This window comes from Hypanus sabinus, chromosome 11 (assembly GCF_030144855.1).
Source record: "Hypanus sabinus isolate sHypSab1 chromosome 11, sHypSab1.hap1, whole genome shotgun sequence".
NCBI classification, from domain to species: Eukaryota; Metazoa; Chordata; class Chondrichthyes; order Myliobatiformes; family Dasyatidae; genus Hypanus; species Hypanus sabinus.
Window position 1 is genome coordinate 69,470,082 of NC_082716.1, and position 18,884 is coordinate 69,488,965.

Consider the following 18,884-nt stretch of genomic DNA (forward strand, 5'->3'; position numbering starts at 1 on the left):
ACCTAGAGTATTGTGTGCAGTTTTGGTCCTCTAATCTGAGGAAAGACATTCTTGCCATAGAGGGAGTACAAAGAAGGTTCACCAGATTGATTCCTGGGATGGCAGGACTTTCATATGAAGAAAGACTGGATCGACTAGGCTTATACTCACTGGAATTTAGGAGATTGAGGGGGGATCTTATTGAAATGTATAAAATTCTAAAGGGATTGGACAGGCTAGATGCAGGAAGATTGTTTCCGATGTTGGGGAAGTTCAGAACGAGGGGTCACAGTTTAAGGATAAAGGGGAAGCCTTTTAGGACTGAGATGAGGGAAAACTTCTTCACACAGAGAGTGGTGAATCTGTGGAATTCTCTGCCACAGGAAACAGTTGAGGCCAGTTCATTGGCTATATTTAAGAGGAAGTTAGATATGGCCCTTGAGGCTAAAGGGATCGGTGGGGGGGGGGGTATGGAGAGAAAGCAGGTACAGGGTTCTGAGTTGGATGATCAGCCATGATCATACTGAATGGCGGTGCAGGCTCGAAGGGCTGAATGGCCTACTCCTGCACCTATTTTCTATGTTTCTATCTATATTGCAGATCCATTTTTATTTTAATGTTGCCATGGTTGGTAACAGTTAGCTCTCTGAGAATATTCTAGACGAGGTTGACTAAAGCAACACAACAGACTTGAATTAGTTTGAAAGAGAATGCAAGGCTAGTTGGTAGCCCTACATAAACAATGAAGAATGAAATCCCCATTGAGATAGCTGTCCTTAGCTAGAATAACAACAAAAGTATTCCAGTTGGCAAGAAGAATTGAGCCAGCGCTCCTTTATGATGAGAAACCGAGATGAAAAGCACTAGATTTTTTAAGGTGAATCTGCAGTACTTTCATAAGGATTAGTCTACTGCATCTATTGTCCAAATCTCAGTCTGTAACAGGAGCATTTTGATATTAGCTGGGCACAGGAAAGACTTGACCTGCAGCTTGTGAAATTGCATAACCATGCATTTTCAAAAAATCACTGAAGTTATTTAAAAATATCACATTTCTCTTGTGCAGTTTGTAATGAGTCCAAGCTGAGTCTAAATCTTATCAGTTGATAGCTAAATAGGCATTTCCCTGAATGAAACTATAAACTGAAGGTGCTTAAAATGGAAATATCTCAGAAGACAAACCTGCTTAAGAATAGAGTCCTGATCTGCTTTCTTGCAGCTAATTTTCTAAATACAGGTGCAATAATTCTTTATTAGATCTCTTAAATGTCTGCACAATTGTATATGAAAAAGAGAACCCAACTTTTCACTTGCAAGATAAATGAATAATGTACCCTGGTAGTTGTGTTACTGAATCAGCCAGTATTCTGGAATAGTGACCTGGATTCATGAATTCTAATCTGAGAAATGGCAGCTGGGAATTTAAATTAAAGTTGTTCAATTAATCTGGCGTTGAATCAAAAATATTATCTCAGTAACAGTGAGCACAAAACTGTGGAGTTGTTGCTAAAGCACACAAGACAAAGAAATCTGATACCCATATGCTGTCTGGGCGATGTCTGACTCTAGATTCGCCAGTGTTGCTTAGGGGCGATTCAGGATGGATGATAAATGCTGATATTGCCAGTGAAGTCCACACCTCTTGAATGAAAAATGAAGGAAGCTGAGGGGGATTTATGTGATCAGTAGGAGGTCTTTACGTTTTCAATGTACATCTATGACTTCAGTTACCAATAGCTACTTCCTCTCTATTCTGTTAGTTTGGTGCTGGTGTTGTACTGAGTCATCAGGATCAATAAATGATTTCTATCCAAGGTGAATGCTGAAGCATCTTGTGTTATCGTGAGCTGAAATACAGTGTTCCCTTTTCGTTTCCAGGCTACGAGGACTTGATATTTATACATGCTTACTACCGGAGTGTAGAACATCATTTGGGACCACACGACTCAGACTCTGTACTAGTATCTGGGAGGACAGACAGAACGTAAGACTATGCTTATAAATAATCTATAACAAGTTTTATCATAATATAATCAATGCTGTGATAAAAAATGTAAACTTCAGAATTAAATTGAGCAGAAAATGTAGTAAACTGACTCCATTTGAAATAGAAAATCAAGCTTCAGGTGACCATGCTGCTCTGCACTGAATAATTTCTGGTATTTTTATTTTATATTTAATGATGTAATACCTCCTACAAGCCAAAACACATGTGGAAAGAATGACTGTCCAAGCATTACAAATTATGGTTTGCAACTTAATCTGTGTCCAAAGGGGGTATGCCATTCAGATGGTGCATAACATATCTGCAGCTCTTTGGTTATGACCCACTGCCGTGAGCCTCAGCCATATTCAAGGCCTTGCCATTGAACAACCACTGCATAATCTTGTTTGGTGCCTCCGATGGGTCATGGTCCAATCAGAGTCTGGTGGCACAGAATGGGGTGAGTTGTGAGTGGAGAATGTGGGGTCTGATTGGATATTACTGCTTTTTGGTTTGGAGACCTTGGGCCAATTGGAGGCACTAAAACTTGAATGAGTAATCAAGGCTCAGTCTGGGCATTCTATGAATCAGGCTTCCATTAAGAAAGCTGGGAGTTCAGGGCTAAGGGGGTAGGCTATTTGAGGAGTGTGTTTTGATCAGACTGGGTCTGGAGGGTGGGTTGTTCATTAACATGATAGGTAGAAGGAGAATGGTGGCAGGAGAAGAAGAAGAAGAATAATAGCCCTTAACTTGGCAGTGGAGTTATCGGGGCACCGTCATGATGGTGTTTCTATAACAAGCTATTCTTGCTTTACGAGGCCGAGATGTTAGCTCGACGCTCAACCCGACTTGGATTCGAACTCGGGAACCTTCGCTTCGGAGTCTGGCGCTGATGTTATTGCTCCACCAAGCAGGACAAATGGTGGCAGAGCACATAAGTAATAGATTTTATCTTGTGGAGTTCCAGCCACAGTGGCATTGAAACATGGGTCCCCTAGGGGTGCCCAAGGAGACAGCTACTTGGAAGAACATGCAAGAATTCTCAAAAAGAGTGCCACAGTACTACTCTGGAATGATTGTAATCACATCTCATGTTAAGAAGTACTGTTCACAGATACATTGCCCTGAATTACAGGAGGTAAACAAGCCTCCGCTACTTTAGATGAAGTGAATTGACACGATGAGAAAGGAAATCTTTGGATGCATTTTGGTGGCTCTACATAGAGTGAAAAGATAATTCATTGTTCTTTTCCAGAAGCACAAAGATTTGGGAAGTGCTACATAATCAGATAATCATAATGCTTTCTGTAAATGAATAGGGACTGATTGGGTAAGATGGAGTTTTCAAATATTGGATTTAAATTATACTTGGATAAGGTACATATCTTCAAACCAAGTGTCAGAATTGGCTGTGGTATCCTTTGTTCAGATTCAGAATCACATTCACTTATTTATCACATGTATGTCAAAACAGAGTGAAATGTGTCATTTGATTTAACAACCAGCACAACCTAAGGAAGTGTGGGGTAGCCTGTAAGTGTCACCACACATTCTGGCACCAGTGTAGCATGCCCACCATGTTCAGTGGAACAACCCGAACAACAGCAGCAAAACAAACTCCTTTCCTCCCTCTCATACATGCAGACAGGCCTCCAACCCAGGGCCTCAAACCTCCAGTCCCTGGCCTGTACTTGTAGACTCACAGACATGGACTTTGGGTCAGGCAGAATCAGAGGCTTCAACCATCAGGCCTCAACTTCCAGACTAGCCGATTTCAGTCTTCAACTTTCGGGGATGTGTTGTTGGACAGATAATCCACAACTTCTGATAAACGGTTCCTATTTTACATGGACCTGAAGTAGGTCTGTAGTTGCTTTGTCTCTCTGTTTGAACAAGGATGTGATGTAGTTGTGTCAAGGGAAACAGAACGATACACCTGTTTTCTTGTACTGGGAGAAATAGAAATTTCCCCTCATGTTCCCCTTAAACTTTTCACCTTTCACCCTTAACCCATGACCTCTAGCTGTAGTCTCTCCCAACCTCAGTGGAAAAGCCTGCTTGCATTTACCCTATCTATACCCCTCATAGTTTAGTATATCTCTATCAAATACTTCTACCTCTGTAATCTGTATCAGTTCCGGGACCTTGTTGCTGCCTTGCCTGCCTGCTATAGACTCTGTGTCCATTCTGTAGAAACAGAAGTAAAAAAATCTATTTAAGGTCTTCCTCCATCTCTTTTGGCTCCATGCATAGTTTACTATTCTGATCTTCCGGAGGATTAATTTTGTCTCTTGCAATCCTTTTATTCTTAACATATGTACCTGTAGAAGCCCTTAGGATTCTCCTTCACCTTGTCGGTCTTCTTTTAGCCCTCCTGCTTTCTTTCTTAAGTGTTCTCTTGCATTTCTGATACTCTATAAGCACCCAGTTTGTTCCTATCTGTTAAGGATCTGGCCTGAACACTGGGTCAAAGGGGCTCTGGACCACGACAGTCCTTAAATTCTACCTTCTTTCACCTGACCATGTGGGCTTTGAACCAGCCCCTTCCCTAATCGGACTCTCGCCAATTACCCACTTATCTCCTCAATAGCACCCATCTGTTTCTGTTCTCGCTCATTATCCAGTCCACTTAAACCCTGCCTCGACTCACACTCTCTGCCTGTTCGTCCCAGTCCTGAACTGAGTCGTTCCAGCCTGCTGTAGTGACTACTGCCAACTGAAATTGTCGAATTCTGTGTTTCCGGATTCTGCCTGTTTGGAACCAGATTCTTGCCTGGAGCACCCGTAATCGTCTGTCCTCGCCAGACGGCCTTTCCTGGGTAAGACCTCCGCCTGCCATTCCGGCTTCGTGCCTGCCTCCTGGTGTTGAAAGACTGTTGCCCCTATGGCTGTTAATAAAATCCTGGTAAAAGAGCATTCATTGGTCTGCACTTGAGTCCTACCTCAACCGGCCCCTCCTGACACTATCTTCCTATACCTGCTATGCACCTCCTTTTTATTCTTAACCAGGGGCTCAATATCTCTCAAAAACAAAGTTCCCTAAAACTGTTAACCTTTCATTTTATTCTGACAGGCACATACAAGCTCTGTTACACTGAAAATTTCACTTTTGAAGACCTCCCAATTACCATTACCCCTTTGCCAGAAAACAGCCTGTCCCAATCCACACTTTCCAGATCCTTTCTGATACCATCAAAACTGGCCTTTCCCCAACTTGGAGTCTCAACCCAAGGATCAGACCTAGCCTTCTCCATAATTACCTTGAAACTAATCACTTCATGTAAAGTGTTCCTCTACACACACTTCTATCATCTGCCCTGTCTCACTCCCTAATTGCAGATCAAGTATTACGCACTCTTTTGTTGGAACTTCTTGTATTGATTAAGGAAACTTTCTTAAACACTTTTGACAAACTCTATCCCATCTAGTTCTTTTACAGTAGAGGAAAGTTAAAATCACTGACTATTACAACCTTATGTTTCTTGCAACAGTCTGCAATCTCTCTACAAATTTGTTCTTCTAAATCTTGTGGACTGTTGGGTGGTCTAGAATTCATGTGGTATTTCTTATTCCTCATTTACGCTGAATAAGCCTCTCTAGACAAGCTCTCCAGTCTGTCTTGACTGAGCACTGCTATAACATTTTCGCTGACTAGTAACCCTTCTCCCGCCCCCCAATCCCTCCCACTCTCTCACATCTAAAACAACAGAATCACAGTATTGAAGAGCCAGTCCTACCCCTCCTGCAACCAAGTCTCATATAGTAATTCCAGGCTTTAATCCATCCATGAGTTCACTTGCTTTTCCTACAATACTACTTGCATTGAAATATACACAACTGAGAGCGTTAGTCCCACCATGCACAATCTTTGATTCCGGACTTTGAGGAATTAACAACATCTGTCTCCACAATCTTGCCACTATCTGTTCGAGCACTCTGGTTCCCATCCCCTTGCAACTCTAGTTTAAACCCCCCCCCCCCCCCCCCATGTAGTACTAGTGAGCCTTCCCACAAGGATTAGTCCTGCTCCGGTTTAGGTGCACGCTCTCTCTTCAGTACAGGTCTCACCTTCTCTGGAAGGTGATCCAAAATTCTGAAGCCCTCCCTCCTATGCCAACTCCATAGCCGCATTTTAAACTGTATGATCTTTCTATTTCTGCCTCACTAGCATGAGTCATGGGTAGCAATCCTGAGGTCCTGTCGTTTAACCTAGCACCTAACTCTCTAAACTCACTTTGCAGAAACTCGTCTCTCTCACAACCTCCGGCTGCTCACCCTCCCACTTAAGAATACTGAAAATTCAATCTGAGATCTTCCAGACCCTGGCACCCGGGAGGCAAAGTACCATCCAGGAATCTCCCTATCGTTCACAGAACCTCCTTTCACCATAGCTCACCTCTTCTTCCCTCCCTTACCTGCTGAGTCACGGAGACAGACTAGGTGCCAGAGTCCTGACTGCTGTGACTTTCCTCTGCTGGGTAATTCCCCCTTCCCATCCCCCACACACAGAAGTATCCAAAATGGTACACCTGTTGTTGTGGGGGATGGCCTCAGGGTTACTCTGCTCTGGCTGTTTAACCCCTTTCACCTTCCTGACTCTCATCCAGTTTCTATGTCCTGCACCTTGCATGTAACTACCTCTCTATATGCCTTGTCTATCACCCTTTCAGCCTCCCACATGATCTGGACTTCATCCAGTTCCAGCTCCAGCTCCAGCTCTGTAATGCGGAGTGTTAGAAGCTGCAGCTCTGTTGTACTTGTTGCAGGTGAAGTTGCCAGGGATTCTGTCCAGCATCCCTACTGCTGTAACTGTGCAATTATAAAGAAGGAAACAAAAAATAAACTGGGAAAAAATTCTACCTACAGCTTTTGATTACTACAATATCAGAAAATAACTAACGGCTGTGATAAAGTGCTTTGAGAGGTTGGTTATGGCTAGAATCAACTCCTGCCTAAGCAAGGACCTGGGCCAACTACAATTGTCTATTGCCACAGTACTCCTACAACAGATGCAGTCTCATTGGTTTTCCACTTGGCTTTCGACCAACAGGACAACAGCAATACCCATGTTAGGCAACTCAGCATTCAACACCATCATACCCTCAGTACTAATCAAGAGCTTCAAAATCTGGACCCCTTTACATCTCTCTGCAACTGGATCCTTGATTTCCTCATCAGTAGTCTATAGTCAGAGTGGATCAGAAATAACTTCATCTCCTTGCTGTCAGTCAACACCAGCGCACCTCAAAACTGCAGGCTTAGCCCACTGCTCTACTCGTTTTACACCCATGACTGTGTGGCCAGGCACAGCTCAAATGCCATCTGTAAATTTGCTGGTGACGCAATTGTTGGCAGAATTTCCGACGGTGACGAGGAGACATACAGGAGTGAGGTAGATCAGCTTAATGAGTATTGTTGCAACAACAAACTTGTACTCAACGTCAGTCAGACCAATGGATTGATTGTGGACTTCAGGAAGGGAAAGTCGAAGGAACAAACACCAGTTCTCATCAAGAGTCAGCAGTGGAAAAGGTGAGCAGCTTCAAGTCCCTGGTTGTCTATGTTTCTGAAAATCTATCCTACATCCAACATGCTGATGCATTTACAAATAAGGCATGGCAGCAGCTATATTTCATTCAGAGTTTGAGGAGGCTTAGTATGTTACCAAAGACTCTAGCAACTTCCTACAGAGGTACCATGGAGCGGATACTAACTGTTTGCATCACTGTCTGGTACAGAGGGGCCACTGCACAGGATCGGAAAAAATCGGCAGAAGGTTGCAAGCTCAACCAGCTCCATTATGGGCACTAGCCTCCCCAGAATCAAGAACATCCTCAAAAGCTGATACCTCAAAAAGGTGGCATCCATCATTAAGAACCCCCCTCACCCAGAGCATGCCCTCTTCTCATTGCTATCATCGGAGAGGAGGTACAGAAGCTTGAAGACACACACTCAACATTTTAGGAACAGCTTCTTTTCCTTGCCCTCATTTCTGAACCGACAATGAACCAACCCAAGAACACTAATTCACTTTTGATTTGCTTTCTTGCGGCGTTACTTCATTTAAATAAATATATTTCTCACTGTAAGTTATAATTTTTTTAACGTATTGCACTGCCACAAAACAATAAATTTCATGACATGTGAATGATATTAAACCTGATTCTGATTCTAAATACGGCCCAATTGAGATACTGGGTAAATGTTATTTCTTCCATTGTAAATTCAGAACGCAAAAAGCTTCATGGGTCAATCTCTGTAACTTTTGCAGTGAAAACAACCGATACAACTTGATATATTATGATTCTAATTTGCAAGCAAGCCAGCTACAAACGGCTGTTATCTCATCAACTGTCCGTGATCCAGTCCGAGGGAGAAACATTCCGACTGCTGTACAATACTCTCTCTCACACAGAGCTGTGGTAAGCAGATTGAGAATACTTTTTATACTTAATACTACTTGATTTTGAACTATATTAATAATTTTACTGTTTTGACATATTACATTAGCAGCATTTTTTATTGCATTCTTTTGTCACTCGGGTGAATTCAATGATGTCTGCAATGTAGGTGGAAGTGGAGGTTCGAGGGTACTAACAGGCATTCTGAGGCACAGGCAGCTCCATTCCAACCCTTTACTCCTGCTATCACCCATATATATATATAGATACATACGCACAATCATAATTAAATTAGTGCCCAGAAGGAAAGAGCAAAGTGTGTAGTTTTTAAAAGGGTGCCAAGCAGTGATTGGAGCACATACATGAAATTAAAGTGAAATCTGGAATATTATATCTTTCTTTCTTTTTCAATCTTTTTATTGATTTTTACATATACACAAAAAAAAAATAACATAGTAATAAGTAAATTATAAATACAATAGACTTGAAATCACATTGATAAGATAATAATATCCTACTAAACATCAACAAAAGAAAATACCTTAATCAAGTCCACATGATTATATGAAAAAAAAACAAATAACCATTAAAAAAGAAAAAAAAAATATTAAAAAATATGTGAGAAAAAATATATATTAAAAAAAATAAAACACTAAACTAAACTAACATAGGCAATAATAACAGTTTACAAGTATAAGATAGTGTCAAAGAACTCCGGAACTCCATACCTGAACATGAGTAAGCAGAAAGGTCCGGAGAAGGCCAAATTAATTCATATGAAAATGTCGAATAAACGGTCTCCAAGTTTCTTCAAATTTAATTGATGAGTCAAAAATAGTGCTTCTAATTTTTTCCAAACTCAGATAAGAAATAGTTTGAGAAAGCCACTGAAATGTAGTAGGAGGATTTACTTCTTTCCAATTTTGTAGTATAGACCTTCTGGCCATTAATGTTACAAAAGCAATCATTCGTCTGATTGAGGGGGAAAACTGATTACCATCTTCATTTGGTATACCAAATATTGCAGTAATAAAATGAGGTTGTAAATCTATATTCCAAATTGAGGAAATAGTAGTAAATATATCCTTCCAATAATTATGTAAAGTGGGACATGACCAAAACATATGGGTCAATGAGGCCACTGCTAAATGACATCTGTCACATAGAGGGTTAATATGAGAATAGAATCGAGCAAGTTTATCTTTAGACATATGAGCTCTATGTACAATTTTAAATTGTATTAAAGCATGTTTAGCACATATAGAAGAAGAATTAACCATTTGCAAAATTTTTTCCCATTTATCTGTTGATATGTTATATTGAAGTTCTTTTTCCCATTCTTGTTTAATTCTAACTGATATTTCTGGTTGTATCTTCATAATCATATTATAAATAAAAGCTACTAATCCCTTCTGACAAGGATTTAAGGTAAAGATCAAATCTGTAGTGTCCATCAAAGTTGAATTAGGAAAAGATGGTAAAACTTTATGTAAAAAATTTCTAATTTGTAAATATCTGAAAAAATTAGATTTAGGTAATTCAAATTTATTAGAAAGTTGATCAAATGACATCAAAGTATCTTCAAAAAAGAGATCACGAAAACATTTTATACCTTTCCTTTTCCATATGTTAAAAGCTTGATCTGTCCAGGAAGGTTTGAAAAAGAAATTAAATAAGATAGGGCTATCAAGAACAAAGTTTTTCAAAATAAAGAACTTACGAAATTGAAACCAAATTCGTAATGTATGTTTAATAACAGGATTAAATATTTGTTTATTAAATTTAACTAAATCCGCAGGAAGACAAGAACCAAGAACAGAGAATAGAGAATATCCCTTTACCTCATTACATTCCAAATTTACCCACTGTGGGCACAGTGGTGAATCCAAATCTAATTTCCAATACAATAAATTACGAATATTATTTGCCCAATAATAAAATCTAAAATTAGGTAAAGCTAAACCACCATCTTTTTTTGATTTTTGTAATTGCTTTTTACTTAACCTAGGGTTTTTATTTTGCCACACAAATGAAGAAATTTTTGAATCAATGCTATCAAAAAAAGACTTAGGAATAAAAACTGGTAGGGCTTGAAATAAATATAAAAATTTCGGTAAAATCATCATTTTGACAGCATTAATCCGACCAATTAATGATAAAAACAAGGGAGACCATCTTGTAGTAAGTTGATGAATTTGATGAAGCATAGGTAAAAAATTCATTCTAAATAAATCTTTATATTTCTTGGTAATTTTTATACCTAGATAAGTGAAGTTATCAGTAACAACTTTAAATGGTGTCCTATCAGTCAATAAAGTTTGTGCATTTAAAGGAAATAATTCACTCTTATCTAAATTTAGTTTATAACCAGAAAAAGTACCAAATTGAACCAACAAGGATAAAATAGCAGGAATAGACCTATCAGGGTCAGAAATATATAACAGCAAATCATCAGCATAAAGAGATAATTTATATAACTTCTCATTACGGGTAATACCAAAAATATTAGGAGATTCACGAATAGCAATAGCTAAAGGTTCTAATGCAATATTGAATAATAAAGGACTTAAGGGACAACCCTGTCTCGTACCACGAGATAATTGAAAAAAAGAGGATCTGTGGTTATTCGTAAAAACAGAAGCAACAGGTTTATGATATATTAATTTAATCCATGATATAAAATTAGGACTAAAATTAAAATTTCTCAATGTATTAAATAAATATATCCATTCAACTCTATCAAAAGCTTTTTCAGCATCTAATGAAATAACACATTCTGGGATTGTGGGTGGTGAAGTATGAATTATATTAATCAATTTTCTTACATTAAAAAAGGAATACCGATTCCTCATAAAACCAGTTTGATCTTCTGAAATAATCTGAGACAATACTTTTTCTAATCTAATAGCTAAAATTTTTGTAAGAATCTTAGAATCTACATTTAATAATGATATAGGGCGATAAGATGTACATAAAGTAGGATCTTTATCTTTTTTAAGAATTAGAGAAATATTAGCTTCATAAAAAGATTGAGGTAATCTCTTCTTAGCAAACGCATCATTAAAAATTTCACATAACCAAGGAGAAAGCAAAGAAGAAAAAGTTTTAAAAAATTCTACTATATAACCATCAGGACCAGGAGCCTTCCCTGAGTTCATTGATGAAATAGCCTCTCCTATTTCCACTATAGAAATAGGAGCATCTAACAGACTATGATCTTCATCAGTCAGTTTAGGAATATTCAAATTGTTAAAAAAATTATCTATCATGGACTGGTCACCATCAAATTCTGAATGATATAAAGATTTATAAAAATCTTGAAAGGTATTATTAATTTCTTTATGATCAGTAGTTAAATTACCGTCTAATTTGCGAATTTTAATAATTTGTCGCTTAGTCGAGATAGCCTTTAATTGATTAGCTAACAGTTTACCAGTACGGTCACTATGAATATAAAATTGAGCCCTGGTCCTAATTAATTGATTTTCAATTGAAGAAGATAATAGTAAACTATGTTCCATTTGAAGCTCAACTCTCTTCTTATAAAGTTCTTTGGTAGGAGTCACGGAATAAATCTTATCAATTTCCTTAATTTTATCCACCAATAAAGCAATATCTAAATATCTTTGTTTTCTTTTACCAACAGAATATGAGATAATTTGACCACGAATAAAAGCCTTAAAAGAGTCCCAAAGTATTCCTCTGTCGATTTCTTCAGTACAGTTTGTAGAAAAGAACAAGTCAATTTGCTGTTTTATATAAGTAATAAATTCTGGGTCTTGAAGCAAAGTAGCGTTAAGTCTCCAAGATCTGGTGTTATTGGAATAGTCCGAAATCTTAATAGATAACTTCAAAGGTGCATGATCCGAAATAGTAATAGAATCATATTTACAATCAATAACATCCGTTAATAACCGATGATCAATAAGAAAATAGTCAATTCTAGAGTAGCTATGATATACATGTGAAAAAAAAGAAAATTCTTTATCTTTAGGGTTCAAAAACCGCCATATTTCTGTAATTCCCGAGTCAACCAAAAAAGAATTAATAAGTAGGGCTGATCTATTCGGAAGAGTGCGAATAGGTTTAGATCTATCCATCGAAGGATTCAAACAACAATTAAAATCTCCACCCATTATCAACATATATTCATTTAGATTAGGAAGAGAGGTAAATAAACGTCTAAAAAATTCAGGGCAATCAAAGTTTGGAGCATAAATATTAACTAGAACAACTTTCCGATGGAAAAGTAAACCAGTTATCAACAAAAATCTACCCTGTGGGTCAGAGATAATTTCATGATGTGTAAACGATATTGAGGGATCTATAAAAATAGACACACCCCTAATTTTGGCGGTACAATTCGAATGAAATTGTTGACCCTTCCAGAACCTAAAAAAACGTTGATTATCCTCCCTCCTGATATGGGTCTCCTGTGCAAAGATAATATTAGCATTCAGTCTATGGAATACTTTAAATATTTTTTTGCGTTTAATCGGATGATTTAAACCATTAGTATTCCAGGAGATAAAGTTAACAGATCTATCCATCATACCAATATTAATTGTGTGTATCATAAAAGGTTAAAAAGACACATAACCCACAATTCAGGAAGGAGGAAAATTGATTCAGGAGCAGCCGGAGAACATGACACCTCAACAATATTAGTAATTTAAAGTCGGCCCATAAACTAAAAGCAAAAAAATAAAAAGCAAAAGCGTGAAAAAAGATCCCTACCCCCTCCCCCCACCCTTCGAAAGAAAGCCAAGCGGCAGGCGCATAATCTAATACTAATATTACCCCCATTTCAAGATGGCAGCTCTATAAAAAAAAGATTAGAAGAAAACTATATATCACCCAAATTAAAATATAGAGTTGCAAAAAAAAAATATATATATCAATCAGAATAATAAAAAAAAACTAATATAATACAACAATCATTAATAAAAAAAAAGGTATAAACGTCAAAATTTAAAAGTGTAGTATACCTTTAAAAAAAATCCCATATTCAAATACAAGATGACGTTTCAAGAGCAAAGACTTATGGGAAGAAGAAACGCCATTTTGAAAAAACCATATTACTAAATACAAATGTGAGTTCAGCAATCTATTAAAAGACAAAATGACATTTAAAAAGAAAGGGATATAGTACAGTACAGCATATATATAAAAAAAAACTAAAAGTCCAAAACATTCGTCCCATATCTGAGTACAGGCAAACAGATAAATGCTTGTAAAAAAACAGAATCTTACGGGAAAAATAAACAACTTAAAAAAAAGATAAATCATTAATGCAAAATATAAACGTATATAACCAAAACAGAAAGAAAAAAAAGAATATTATCAAAATTAAAAAAAAAAACATCTATAAACAATGAAGCTAGTAAAAAAAAACCGAACCCATAGATCAAAAAATAAAAAGTTATAACCCAACTTCATAGGTTAAAACTTAAAATAAGAAGATATCCTCTCTCCGAAAAATCTTCCACATAACACATAGTTCAAGTTGCAGTAGAAGATCGAAATTCTCCAACAAATTTCTTCGCTTCTTCCAGAGTGTTGAAAAATCGTTGACTGTAGTCGGGCAGCACGATTCTAAGCTTAGCTGGATACATTAAAGCTTGTTTAAGTCCGATGGAATGAATCTCTGCCATCACTGGTTTAAAAGCGATCCTGGCTCTCATTACTTCAAAAGAATAATCCTCGACTATTCGAAACTGAAAGTTTTTGTAGGAAATCATACCTTTTTTACGAGCTAATCGAATTAGAAGCTCTTTCTCACGAGGATAATGAAGGCGAACAATCACCGCTCGTGGTTTATCAGGCACAGACGAAAACCTCGCAACTCTGTGAGCGCGGTCGATAACAGGTTTAGTTTGCAAACCCTCATCACCGAAAATTTCCCATAGTAAATTAGAGAAAAATTCAGTTAAATCACCGGACTCAACTTTTTCGGGAAACCCGATAATACGCAAGTTCTGTCTGCGAGATCGATTTTCGAGATCAGAAATTTTAAACTTATACTGATCTACAGTCTTAAGAGTCGATTGTACCTTCTTATCCAACACTTCAATTGTACGTACTTTTTCAACAATTAATTTTTCAAGAGTCGCCAACTTATCTTCATGCCGCTGAATAACCGATGCCTGCGACTGAAACTTAGTATCAAGCGATTTAACAGCTCCTTCAAGTTCAGACATTTTCGTGGTAAACGTGTTTTCCAAACTTGCCATTTTACTTTCCAAACTTGCCATTTTACTTTGCAACTTGTTATCCAAACCTGCAAGTTTAGTGTCCAGAAGATTAGAAATTGTTTCAACAGATAACGGCTCCTTAGACGATTTCTTACTTGTAGCCATTTTAAGTTCGGCAAAATTAGATCAAATATAGTTTTAAAAGAAAAAAAAAGTCAATCGAAAATATCAACTCATTTGATTAAATTCGAAAAGATTAGATTAAAGGGTGATTATAGTTAGAAAAGTGAAGAGCGCCTAAAAGGCAGATGTTTACGTCGCCATCTTGAAACTCCACCCCGGAATATTATATCAAGTGCTGGTTCAGTATCCCCTATCTGAAGTGCTTGGGGCCAGAAGTGTTTCGGATTTTGGATTCTTTTTAAATTTGGCATATATAGTGAGATAGTTTTGGATCAGCATCATTTCTGACTCTGAATTTACATGCTACTGGGAAGCAGTTTTTGTCTTGGGTATGTTCTTCACATGTGTAATTAACTGTAAAGATTATTACAGATGATTAATATAATGTGTGCAGGGCAAAAGCAGAAGAGTAGCATCAGGAGAGACCTGAATCAGCTGTTGAATAACAACAAATAACGGCAGGCTTTCAGCCGTATCTACAATGCCACGTCTTGATTAAAGGTTACACTACATTGTATTTGTATTTTACTTTTTTTGTGGTTTTATGTAAGGTATAAAAAATAATCTGCATTATAGACTTGTTCTGGTGTTAGATTTTCATCCGTGACGATCTTTGCAAACTTATCTATGGATTTCTCTGATGCTTCATGATCAGCAGATGCTCTACCTTTAAAATTTTTTAAATCTTTAAAAATTTAGTGCTGTGCCTTTTCTTAAATTTTTCCAACCAGCCTGCTAACTATTCAGAATTACTTTCAAATTTCAGTTCACTGCGATAGATCTTTGCTTGTTTCGTGATCAGCACATTAAGCAGCATGTTACTTCGACGCTGAGATTCATTTTATCGATGCACCAGCAAGATCTTCATTTCTTGCTTTATGCCGTATTTTTCTATTTATCATTAATTTCTGTTTATTACATTTATGAGCTCACTTCTTAGAACTGTCCATGCCATGTGGAGACCTGTGCAAGGATTGGGAATCTACCCAGCACCTTGTGGAATTTTCCATTTGTGAAGTCATGTCAGTGCTGAAAATATTTCAGATTTGTGCAGTTTTGGGATTTTAGAAATGAGGGTTTTTTTTTATTGTCAAAAACAGCCTTTTGAAACATCAATTATAGAATTATAATCAGTGGGTAAAACATTTTAGAATCATAAAGTAAATAAATAGAATGTCATTGAAAACATACTTTTCAAGCAATGAAAATTGCAAATTTGAAGCTATATTCAAATATGTTGGAGTTGTTTTAAACAATGTGAATGATTTCTAGTACTCATTTTGGCCAATTTGAGTAACTGTTTATTTTCTTCATTTTAAGGTTGGATTTTCTAAATTTCCCACTCCAGCATGTGTATTTTGGAATTTCAGTCTTCAGTAAGTACAGAATAGTTATTTGGAGCAGACAGTTGCATTCTGTGAATGCGTAACACGAATAGGTGCTCTTCAGGTTCTGCATTATTCCCATGCATTTTCTGTATTTACTCATGTCTCCAAAAAGATTGACACGAGAATAGATCAGATTTTCCTGCCGACTTTTTTCTTGTAATCAGCAAGTAATGGAATGTATGCCTCTCCGATCAAGCTGGTCTACTGGAAGTTGAAGAGAAGGAACCAAACATGACTTTTCACCTTGTCCAATAGTCAGTGAATCATCCACTCCACGTTCTCTGTGCCAGCCTCCCAACGGTACAGATCACATGTCATCCACTCAACGTTCCCACCAGCTTATAACACATTCCCACACACTAGGGAAATGTATGATGTCAAACTTGCCTACAATCTATAGGTGTTTGGGATAAGAGAGGAAACTGGATAATTCTGAGGAAGTACAGGCCAATGCAAGGAATGCTTAAAATCGTCTTAATATTGAGAAGATAAAATCAGTGACCACCTTGATTTTCTCACATATTGGTTAATTAAAAGGTGCCAGGTATTCTATCCTCGTTATATGTGGGGGATACGTTCCTCGCAGTTGGCGCATAATGTGAATAATTATTTAAATGGAGAAAACAGGGATGCGTTCCAGAGGGCTTCCTGAGTATGTTTTATCTGTAATTTATTCACCTTCTTGTCCCAATACGACACAAAAGCAGTACCACCAGGCAACATTGGTATTATATTTCATCAATTTAAGGTTATATTCAATGTAATAAATCATAGAAAGTTAACATACTGGGGTGTACAGGTGTGTTCGCTCCGGGAGATGAGTGGTTGTTGTGGTGTCGGGCAGCTTTACGTGGATAAGGTGGATGCTTGTGGTCATCAGGATCATCAAGCACAGAAAGGGGGTGAAGGAAGACTCACAGAACTCTTAAAAATGCCGGCAGCAGGAAATGACACTGGTTTGAAGAGAGTGCTGAGGGTTGTTTTCTTGGCAGCATTTTGTTTTTCAGCATAAATTTACTTGTAGGGAAGAAGGGTTGACAGCAGGGAACGACTGAAATGCTGACTCCATTCTAAACTTGGGCCCATGCCCGTCGCCATTTGTGCCAAGTGTTACGGCTTCTACCATTCCCTCACCATTGGTAACCTCCCGGGATTTTCAAAATCCTCTGTTGCTTGCAGCATCTGAGAGATAGTTTGCTGTATATAAAAAAAAAAATGAAAAATGCCTTGAATGTGGGCCACACCTTGGTTGAGTGGTTGAATCAGCGATGTTTTGTTAGGCAGCAGGAAATGCACTGTTAAGTTAGGATGAATGCTGTCCAAATGTTTAGGATGGGCTGGCGCATTGTCAAGCAACAAAAGAACTTTAAAGGCAAGATTCTGTTCCCGGTGGTAGTGTCCCAGAGCTGTGTTACCTTTAGCTGATGCCGCACTGTTTATAATTTCCAACTTTTTTTCATGTGTTAAAGCGGTTCTCTGCAGCTCGGCTGATGGCCCAGGACATGACATCGGATGCTTAGGACGCATAGTTAAATATTTCAAGCACAAAATCACTGCACCGTAGGTAAAATCAACAGAAGTTTAAGAGCACAAGAACGCACATCCACACCTTGCCAAAACCAATGCGGGATTGGCGGGAGTGAGACTGCTCACCTGACGGACTGGCGGGAAAGCAGTGCTCCTCGCGTAACTATATATAAGGAGACATCGGTAGAAATAGGCTCCTTGCATAACCGGGAAGCCGCATAGTATGAACACACATATAACGAGGATAAGGTGTACTGTTATGTATTAGTTAATTCAGGGTGCTCTACATTAAAAAAAAATGTATCTGGATAAACACTTAAGTTGTCATGGCACAGAAGGCTATAGATTGTGCTAGTAATGGGATTTGTATAGATGAGTCAGTCGCATGGACATAAAGGGCCTGGTTCCCAGTTGTATGACTGAGTTGCCTTTTCAATATTAATCTGACCTGTAGTTAGCTGCTAATTTGATTAAATTATCTGTCTCTTGTGTACTTGATTATCTGAATATTTTTGGCTCTGGAGTTTGTTTTTACAGAGAGTGGATATTGCATTGTTCTTATTTCAGAGGCGGACATTACGCCGGATGGTCAAGCCAGGGTTGCCAAGTGATCCAGTCTGAGTCGGAAATCACAGTCTGCTTTTGTAGCCATACAACTAACTTTGCTGTGTTGATGCAGTACACAGGAATACAGGTAGGCTTGTGAGTAGGTGAGGGATTTTCATTCCAGTCAAAGATAAGAGATTTTTTTCCATCCTGGCATACTTATTTGAGTGATGTGTGGGAACTTTGATCTGTTTTTTTCTCACCCGTAATGAAAGTGGCATTAATCAGTCTGTATCATACAGGGTGACCTAGGAAATTGAGATTTATGCATGATAGAACTGTTTGGGAAAAATTCTACACTTTGGCAACAATAAAGAGCTTTGTGTTCATGTAGCAGTGAAAATGCAGCATAACTCCTGGAAAACTAGCCTTAACTTCAATTAGACATACCTCCCACAGATCAATAAAGAATACTTTGTGTGTGACATGTTGCGACTGAACATAGCAACTGTGATTAATAGCGGTTGTTGCTTTGTGAAAAGCAGCATTTCCCACATTAAATGAAGATTGAACCAAAGAATATAGATAAATTATGATGACAAGTTTATCTACCCGATTGCATTGATTATTATAAAAATGTTTGAAAATTCTACTTCTGACATTTTCCTTCACAAAATTTATC

At 37.8% G+C, this 18,884-nt stretch overlaps 1 protein-coding gene across 1 annotated transcript in view; it reads left to right on the forward strand.

Moving 5' to 3' along the window:
* The window catches only part of LOC132401501 (adhesion G-protein coupled receptor D2), a 312,379-nt gene that overhangs the window by 30,806 nt on the left and 262,689 nt on the right, over nucleotides 1-18,884 (forward strand). The window contains exons 11-14 of the mRNA XM_059983527.1: nucleotides 1,858-1,963; nucleotides 8,235-8,385; nucleotides 16,062-16,117; nucleotides 18,224-18,350. Of these exons, the coding sequence (XP_059839510.1) occupies nucleotides 1,858-1,963; nucleotides 8,235-8,385; nucleotides 16,062-16,117; nucleotides 18,224-18,350 (440 nt within the window). The remainder of the gene's footprint in view (nucleotides 1-1,857; nucleotides 1,964-8,234; nucleotides 8,386-16,061; nucleotides 16,118-18,223; nucleotides 18,351-18,884) is intronic.